The 10,000-nt window shown below is 45.7% G+C and overlaps 1 protein-coding gene across 3 annotated transcripts in view; it reads left to right on the top strand.

Moving 5' to 3' along the window:
- The window catches only part of adgrg6 (adhesion G protein-coupled receptor G6), an 80,120-nt gene that overhangs the window by 12,531 nt on the left and 57,589 nt on the right, over nucleotides 1-10,000 (top strand). For all 3 annotated transcript variants that reach the window (XM_084376757.1, XM_084376755.1, XM_084376756.1), the window contains exon 3: nucleotides 8,820-9,167. In XM_084376757.1, the coding sequence (XP_084232883.1) occupies nucleotides 8,820-9,167 (348 nt within the window). The remainder of the gene's footprint in view (nucleotides 1-8,819; nucleotides 9,168-10,000) is intronic.

Below are 10,000 nucleotides of genomic sequence, written 5' to 3'. Positions count from 1 at the left end.
TCGACCGGAGCCCCAGCAGGAGGACACTGGTCCACACTGTGATGTGGTGACGGCTGAAGCAGAGTAATAAGTTTTCTGTGGTGTCTCCATGTGAGATCAGACAACTGCAGAGTTGAGCCGAGCTGTGCCGGCGATGGACCTGCTCCAGTAGGGTCCAGCCACGGCTGTCCCGCATCCCAGCAGCCACGGTGACGTCTCCAGACTGCAGCCAGCAGCATCCATCCTCAAACATCACTGAACTTAGTCTGTGCAGTAAAACCTGAGAGGAAGAGGTTTCTGAAAGTCCGTGTTCAGCTCTCAGTGCGTCTGCAGCGTCTGACTGAATCTTTAGTTTCTCTCGTCCTGTTTGTTTCAAACATCTGCTGAGTCTCACTGTTTCATGTGTTCACTGTCAGCTGCTTCATGTTTGTGGGACTGCAGGATCGAGACGACAGTGTCATCGGTTTAAGACAAACCTTCAAGCAGGTAGACCAGCTGTGGTGGAAATGCAAACCCCGGCTGCACCAAGTCAAACCGAGTAGAACCGGGCCGGCAGATGTGCTGAGACGTGAGTCAGACGCTGCATCAGCCGAGTCACGATGTTGCTTTTAAATTGAAAATTGATGGAAATGAGTTTTCAACAATCTAATTCACACGCGTCTCATCTCTGTTGAGAGGAGGAGGGTTCACTCTGAGCGGGAACTGAACCGAACTGTCAAAGGATGAATTTAGTGGAAGATGCTTCAGTGAAGTGAATTTCTCTCTTTTGTTGAGCGTCGTCACCGGCGGGCGATCGATGAGGACGTGTTGGATCTGAATAAAGCTGCTGAGCTCTGCAGGTTTGTCTGAAGGAGAAACTGTCTCAGTTTGTAAAGAAAAGATCCTTGGAGGTTTTGTCTGGTTGTAATTTGAAGAACCTCGACTGGTTCTGAAGGAAGGTTTAATTTACACAAAGCACGACTCTGATGTCTTTGTCCTGCAGACGAACACGGACGTTCTTACATTTCATCAAGCACAGGACGCTGTTGTCTCGTCTGCAGCTGGATTAAACTGCGTCCAGCTGGTCGGAGGGCAGGAGCATCGAGACGGAGAGCAGAGGAGAGATAAAAACAAAGAGCCGGAGGAGAGAGAGGAATGAACGAGGGAGGAGAGGAATGCAAGCGAAGAATGTGAGAGAAACGCTAGAAAGGACGGAGAGGTGAAAAGAGAGAAGGGCAGGTTGATGGACGCCGACTAATCTACAGGATTAGTGTCTGGAAAAGACTGAGGGGTGTTTTTAGTAGCTGAGGTGTATCAGCTATCAGCCGAGGTATCGCTGAGTCACAGGGAAATGTCAGCGGCACACTGATGCTGCCGACATCAGATATGATGCACAGAAAAAGGGCAAAGTTTAAGTATTTAAAAAATCCTTTCTTCCTCTCTGAGCGTCTCTTGTTTCCTGGCTCTTCTCCGTCACACTTTTAATTTCAGACTCACAACAAAGCTCCGTCACACTGTTGCCAAACAGTGTCGGTTCGGTTCGGTTCAGGAAAAGATACTTTCTCACAGCGTCAGAGCTGGGCTGTGGCCGACATTAGATATTATTGTATATCGAGATATTTGCCGTCACGTGCAGTATTGTGCACAACATGGAACAGCTGTTATGGCGTCAGGTTACAGCAGGTCAGCCAGTCTGATGTAGACGCAGAGCTTTAACGTGCAGACATGAAGCTTCTGAGATGAACACCAGCTCAGCAGTCTGGAAATATTTCAGGTTTGAAGCAGGAGAACGTGGAGAGCTGACTGGTCTGCACGAGGCCGCGTGTCGTCCTTCGCTGTGAGCAGTTTTAAACTAAACAGAGCAGAACCACAGATCTGTGATCTCACCTGATGACCCACCGTCATCAACATGTATTTATATATATGTTGACTGTCGTGGTCGTTAAATACTGTTTTATCTGCAGCTCAGCAGCTTGAAATGACTCCTGGTCAACAAAGGATTCATGACTCACGGTTAAATTCTTCATCTACAAACTTGTTCAGTTTTCTGACAGCAGAAACAAAAAACACACAAATAACCCTGCGTCACCGGGCCGGCCTCCTCCCTGAAGCTCCTCCCTCCTTTTCAACCGTCGCTGCTTCTTTTAAAAGATCCACGCTGCTGTCGGAGCGAGCAGAGCCGGCCTCCCGTCTCCCACGTCAGCTGCAAAACAAAGAGCTGCTGTTCCCCGTCAGGCAGACGACCACATGAACAGAAGTTTGGGTTGTAGTTGTCGAGGTTCTGACGGCCGGTTTCAGCGTTCTGTGTTGGAACAAACGTCTTCATTTCATCAGTTTTCAGCAGCTCACTGCTTCATTAAATCACAATAAACCTTCAAAAAAGTCATTTCCTGCTTGTTCAGCAGTCCACAGAACATCTCTGGAGCTTCACAGTAAAACAGAGTTGCAGCGTTCTGCTGAACACCTGAAGCAGCTGGAGACTCAGTCACTCATCAGTCGTGCAGGTGATGACTGGACTCACGGTTCTGACTCGAGGCGAGTCCTTTGCTTTACCGTCAAACTTCTCATTGTTGCCTCCCTCATCAAAACTTCTCCAGTATAAAGATCATTCTGTTTTATATCGCTGTGAATTCATTAAGTTTGGATAATTAAGCTTTTTGGAGACATCATCGTCAGCTCAGTAATTACTTTTTATAGTTTATGAATGAAACAATTAACCAGTAAAAATGACTTATGATGATGAGCTGCAGCAGAAGCTCATGTTGAGCAGAGTGACTGTTCAGAAGAGCCAGTCGGCCATGAATGAAGCTTTTTGTTCATTTTTGCTCAGTGAACCTCGTTCTGAGGACAGAACATTTAAGAAAGGGGTCCAAGGTCCTGTTCAGGCCCGGTACCAACATCCACCCAGAGTGATCTGATCACAGGCGGACGGCTCTGAGTTCAGGTGTGATGGGGACACATTTGAGATCCGATCACTCAGACCACATTCAGTCCTGGACCCACTGCAGGACCGCCTCCTCAAGAAGAAACCAGTAACACAACAGCACCAGACTCCCTTAACAAATGTGGTGATTTTAGGAGTTGTTGAGTTAAAACAAACTTTGTAACGTAGTGAAACTCTGTCTCTGACAGACTCTGAATCATCGTCTCCTTGTTGTAAATTCAGCAAATGTTCTGCATGAACTTCTTTCTGTCTTTGAGCAGAAACATTGAAGCATAAATATTAATTTGATTGACAAAAGCAGCCTTATGCTGAAAGACACACTTTCTGTCACACACACACACACACACACACACTGTCAGCTCATAGTAAAGCTAGTAATTAGCAGCCCAACACACACACACACACACACACACACACACACACACTCATTAGCGTGCTCCTCTGAGCTCGTTGACGTGTTTCACACTTTAAATGAATGTTGACAATTAAAGCGACACGTTGTTTGTGTGAACCGGTGCTGTCACAGGATTTATTTTAGGTGTCAGGAAACGTTCACACACACACACATACACACACACACACACACACACACACACACACAGAAGCTAATAAAACAGCAGGCCATCCCAGTAGCCTGCGCCCAACCTGATCTCACCTCTCACTTTATACAAAACAGCCATGCACACACACACACACACACACACACACACACACACACACAGTTTGTTGAGTCATCTGCTCTCAGCAGTTTTATTGCAGCACACACACACACACACACACACACACACACACACACACACACACACACAGATGACTCAGTGATGTCTAGAGTTACCTGAACACTTATTATCTTCATCCTTCTCGTCTTCCTCAAACCTGTAAATAAGTTACTCGAACTTTGACCCAAAACAACAAAATACACACACACACACACACACACACACACACACACACACACACACTGTATTGTCACAGTGGGGATCTTTAAATCACAGTGTTCCTCTTTCATCGCTGCTCTGGTTTGACAGCTGATAACACAAACACACCTGACAGGTCGAGCATGTGTGTGTGTGTGTGTGTGTGTGTGTGTGTGTGTGTTGTCAGAGGAAGTCCACTGATGTAAATCCGACTGTGCTGATAATCAAATGTGTGAAATAACAGAAGAACCAAAGAGTCAAAACGACCGGACGACCGACGAGTAACTGAAGTGTCACAAGCTACAGGGATGGAATGTAACTAAGTAAATCTACTCAAGTACTTTACTCAAGTATAATGTTGAGGTACACATTTTCTGCTGCTTTATTCTGCCACTTCACTACACTTTGTTTTACTACATGTATTTGATCTGTTTAGTTACTAGTTACTCTGCAGAGTACATGCTGCATCAGACATTTAGAGACAATAAAGACATTTATTGATTTCATCACATTCAGATGAAACAAACACTGAAGCTGATCTCAGTTTATACAAACGTGTGTATTTACTTTTTCTTGTACTTTTGATACTTAAGTACATGTAATATCAGATACTTTACCATATGGGTGACTAATATTTACCACCTGACTCTTGAGTACTTTTACTGAACACTTCCATTGATCCTGTCTCCTCCCTCCTCTTCTGCGCCTGTTTATTGGTGTCATAAATCAAACATACTTTATGTGTCTGTATTAGAGGCGCTGCTTGTGAGGTGTTGTTCCAACAGTGGCACCTGAACGCCTCAGCGGCACCTGAACGCCTCCTGTCTGGCTCCTCTGGCCGTACGTCACCGTCACTGCTGCTGATCACGTCCAGAATAATAAAAGTTTACAGCTCCGTGTTCACTCGCTGGTGAAAGATGCTCTGCTGCAGCAGCGAGGATGTGAAGTGTGTAACAGGAGGCGTCATTAACAACGAGTGTGTCATGACTGCAGGGTGGCAGCTGGCACAGGCCGCACATTTACATTTAGATGGGCGGACGGTTTTGGCAGTGCGAGGGCGGCGGTTTGTCACAGACTCGATGAAGACGTTTCCAGCGTTGAGCAATTAATTTGAGTTGTTAATATTTCAGGGCCTGACACGTTGTGTGTCCTCTGTATCTCAGTGTGTGTGTGTGTGTTAATTAGAGCGCAGCAGCAGAATCAGAGCCAAGTCCAATTGAATGAAATTGAGATTTATTTACAGGAGATGTGATGATGAAGCGTTCAGACGCTGCTGAGGAGACAAAAAACACTGGATCATTTGTTTCTGAACTTCTGTTTGTGCTCGATGAGAGACGATGAGACGATGAGAGACGAGGAGAGACGAGGAGAGACAGAAACAGTCTGAAGGAGCTGAGCAGACCTCTGCGGCTGCTTTAGTTACTAGTTACTTTACAGATTACTTGCTGCATCAGAGCCAGAGAAGATCATTTAAATTAATTTCTTTTATCAGACTGATTCCAACAATGTAAATATGTATAATTTACTTTTACTTTTACTTTTGATACTTGAGTACATGTAATATCAGATACTTTAAGAGTTTTACTCGAGTACTATTTGTATGAGTAACTTTCACTTTTGCCAAAGTAATATTTTAACAAGAAATCTTTACTTGAGTTTGACTTTTGAGCACTTTTCACAATCCTGTAAAACACTGATGTTTCACTTCGTTGCTAGTTACAGGACACATTAGCTGCTATTAGCATACCACACCAGAATCTCACACCAAACTGTCAGTGGGGGAGTTGCATTGTGGGTAATGTAGGCGGTAGATTTTAATTTGATTTAATTTTAAGGAGAAAGAAGTGCAGTGAAAAGCTGATACGTCTGGTTCTGCTGCATCGGTTCTGATTCTCCATCATCAGGAGTGCAATGCTAAATTACTGGAACGCTCCTTTAATTTAACTGTGCAGCTAAACACAAACATCAGGTTCTCCGCCCGTCTGGTTCTGTTTGGTTTCCGTCGATCCGGCGGGTCGAAGGTTCACAGCTTCACAGAGCCGGAGAGGAGACGAGAGGGTGAAGAGAAACCACACACACACACACACACACACACACACACACACAAACACACACACACACACACACACACACACACACACACACACACACACACACACACACACACACACACACACACACACACACACACACACACACACTGAACAAAGCTACTTACTCCACAAGCTGAATGAAATCAGTGGATCAGGAGAGATGGAGGGAAAGAGCGAGAGACTCTAGAGAGAGCGAGAGAGAGGGAACACACTGTGCCTCAGTGTGTGTGTGTGTGTGTGTGTGTGTGTGTGTGTGTGTGTGTGTGTGTGAATCGTGCGGCTGCCTCTAGTTTTTCCATTAGTGGGAAAAAGGGTTCGATGCGTTTTGATGTTGCGTCCAGAAGTTCCTGAAATTTCATGCTGAACAACTTTAATGGCTGAAGAAGGTTTAACTGATACTCTCTCACCACACACACACACACACACACACACACACACACACACACTGAGTCCACAGTTGTGTATGTGTTATAATCACATATAATGTGTCGTGTTCGTGTACGTCAGTGATCAGTTGTGGCTGTCGGCTGGTTGGATCAGCAGGGGGCGCTGTCTGAGGTGTTAGACATGAATCAACAGCAAAGAAGTGTGTTTTCTGACGTGACGACAGGATTGTTGTATCGACACAGAACCAGCGTCACGATCCGTCTCACTGTTTGTAACCACTGTGACTGACGGTGTCACAGCTGATTTTTATTGGTTAATATTTCAGTCAGTTGTTGCAACACAGCCGCAAGAGTAAATGTTGCTGATGTTCAGGCCTGCGAACAAACGACATGTTGAAACTTTCCTTTATGTTTCTTTATGTTGAATTTATGAATTTATGTTCTAGTGAGGTTACGGCCCAAAAACACTTAAATACCTGGTTCTGTTGCCACAAACACAGCTGAGAATGTCCTGACATCGTTAAACGTTAAACATACAGCGGTTTCATGCTCACAGATGGTGAAACATTGTCTCAAACAGTGGTCTCTGGCTTCATACTCGACATGTTCGTACTGAGATGGTGTTTTAGGAGGCGGCAGCTGCTCAGAACTAACAGAGGTGACTTTAGGTGTCAAAGACAGACGTGTTGGTGAAACGTGCTGCAGAGTCTGAACTCTCTCTGATTGAGTCCACTGCGAGGCTTCAGCCGCTGCAGCTTCATGGATAAGTAAGAGTTAAAGCACAGAATAAAACATAACACCACAGCCACACACATACTGGTGTTTCTGACGTTTCCAGTGCGTTGGCTGTGGTTTTGGCTGCGGCGAAGGCTGAGCCTGAGATCAACGGAGCCCATTGTTACCCTGGAGGAGAGAGACGAACCATTCTTTCCACTTTCCATTTCAGCTCTTGTCTGTTATTATTTTCTTGTGAGGGACGGCTCCTCTTTCCAGCTGTTATTGAAAACGGTGGAGGCGAACACGCTTTATGTTTCGAGGAAAAAATGATAAACAAACCGACCGATCAGCAACATTCAGCGCTTCATGTTTGTGTGCAGAGAGACTGCAGCGCTCTGCATGAGTCTCTTTTCTTTGACCTGGCGTTACCCAACAACTCACAGTGAGAATCTTAAACACAACACCACTTTTTAACTCCACTCCTCAAGTCTGAGTCTCAGCAGCAGCAAAACATGTAAGACGTATCCTCTGCATGCAGGCTGAGGAACACAGTGTCCTGGATGTCTCTGAACCTCCTGGACACATTTTCTGTGCACATACATTTGAAATATTTCACACTGAGAGCTCCAGTCTTCAGTTTCAGAGGATTCATTGAAACAACTGAATTTGACAAAACTGCAAACAGGAGAAACACTCGAGCTGTCAGCGGCTTATTGTGAGTGAAGAACACCAGAGGGCTGAAATCTGCACACAGCGAGTGCAGTGCTCGTCCCGTCAGCATATTTACCCGTCTCCTGCAGTTATGGAGGGACGTTTCAGATACTGACTGGTGTTAGAGACCAGTTGTTTGATTTGGCTTCTGAAATCCCGAGACTGAGTCAGTAAATTGGACCGCTAACTCAGCTGCACAGCTACGAGCTAACTAGCTAATGGCAGCTACATTTAGCAGCAGTTAGCGGTTACTTTTGCAACAAAGCTAACAGTTTCTGACCATCGGTAAACTGCATAAATCACCTCCAGACAGCTGCTCTGTCGGAGGACATCAGAAAATACTTTTCCCTAAAATATGATCCAATTTCACCCGAATCAGTGAATAAAGATCCTGAGTTGTGTTGAGACGTGTGATGAACAGATTTATGACTTCATGAGAACTCAGATTTAAATACAGTCACAGGATCCGACTGCTCGACCTCTTAATGAAGTGACTTTTTTCTGATCTGACTGGAACCTTTATTCTGCATGTGCATGTTTTCTGGTGTCACCGTTGGTTGTTTGTAGGACCTGAAACTTGTAGATGTTTGGGGCTGGTGAGCGACTCTCTGTCTTACCCAATCAAGCTGATTGATTGATTTGTTGACTGTCTGGGCTGCTGAACTTTAGCTAACTGCACGACCTGTCTCGTCCCGTCCCGTCTTTGTTTTCCTGTGATTCCTTGAGGGCAGTCTCTCTGAGATTATTCCTAAACTTCTCTTCTTGTGTCCTCTGATCTTGTCTTGGTTGGTCCTTGTATCCCTCTTGAACACTTTCATCCTCGTCATCTTTGTCCTCGACTCTTTGGCAGTCGACGAGGATGCCCATCACGGTCGACACGACTCTGTTCGTCCTTGAGATCTTCGCACTTGCCTCCTGATCTCTAGTCCTTTATTCTTATGTCTTGTCTCCTGTCCTTCTGTCTTCCTTTGTTCTGTCCCCTTTATGTCCTCGACTACTAGCTCCTTGTCCTCTGAGTGATGTTTAACAGCTTCAGTGGAGGTTGTCCCTTTTTTGAAAGTTCATGAATTTAACATCCTACCATCACCTTCAGTGCTGGGCTGCAGCCCCACGAACTGTAACATGGTGCTGACGGAGGCCCAGGGGGAGTTCAAGTCGCCCTGCCACCCACAGAATTACCCCAATTCGCAGACCTGTAGATGGACCCTGCAGGCCCCCGCTGGCTTCATCATCCAGCTCTCCTTCCTTGACTTCGACCTGGAGGAGGCACCGGGATGCATCTACGACCGGCTGGTGGTGAACACGGGAAACACGGACGTTAAGTTCTGCGGCCTGACGGCCAACGGGCTGACGCTGAACTCGACGGGGAACGTGATGGAGCTGTCCTTCACCTCTGACTTCAGCGTGCAGAAGAAGGGGTTCAATGTTAGCTTCCGACACGGTAGGTCCAGGCCGACGCCGGGGTCCTGTTTGTTACATGTAGGTTAACTAATCCAGGCTAACGTGCTGATATCAGGCTGAACTAACTGAACTTCTGATTTGAAATGATTTTCTCACAAAATAAACTTCTAACTCTGAATCAGTCAGAGGTTTGCGTTGCCTCCTGCCACAAAGATTCAGTTAACCGGCTCTGATTGAAGTCTGAAGCCACAGAGTTGTTGGTGGTTTCCACATCGCAGACAGCGAGTGGATCAACATCACAGCGTCTGAGGCATCGACCCACCAGAGGAAGACTTGGCCGCTGTGTTCGCTGTGATGTTTTGATGCCTTCATGCACGTTTGCATGTGTGTTTTCTGTGTGTGTGTGTGTGTGTGTGCGTGTGTGTGTGTGTGTGTGTGTGTGTGTGTGTGTGTTCGAGGGGTGTTTTTTCCACTGGCTGTTGGTTTCTTGCTCTCGGCCAGCAGCTCCAGCCAGAGTCGCTCTGCTGGGAAAAGAAGAAGAAAACCCTCTGATTCATCAATACTTGGATGAAGTGTGTGTTCAGAATAATGTGAAACACTTTTCATGATGTGGTTTTTCTGTGTGTATATTTTGCAGCGAGTGCTTCGATGTGTTCAGACAGTCTTTCATCAAAAAAGGTTAAAATGTTTATTCAGATTATGAAGGAAGATCCAGAATAAGGAGATTATGTGAGACTCTTCTCGTTATGTTGTTTCCTTCACTGCGTCCGTCTGACTTTGTTTCCTTCTTGTTTTTTTCTGTTTTCATCATCAATTTCTCTTCTTTATTCCTTCATTTCTTTCCTCTTTCGTTGCTTTCTCCTTCCAATCAAC

The sequence above is a fragment of the Pagrus pagrus genome (assembly GCF_965226575.1).
Source record: "Pagrus pagrus genome assembly, chromosome: 16".
NCBI classification, from domain to species: domain Eukaryota; kingdom Metazoa; phylum Chordata; class Actinopteri; order Spariformes; family Sparidae; genus Pagrus; species Pagrus pagrus.
This window is presented reverse-complemented; position numbering and strand designations above follow the sequence as displayed.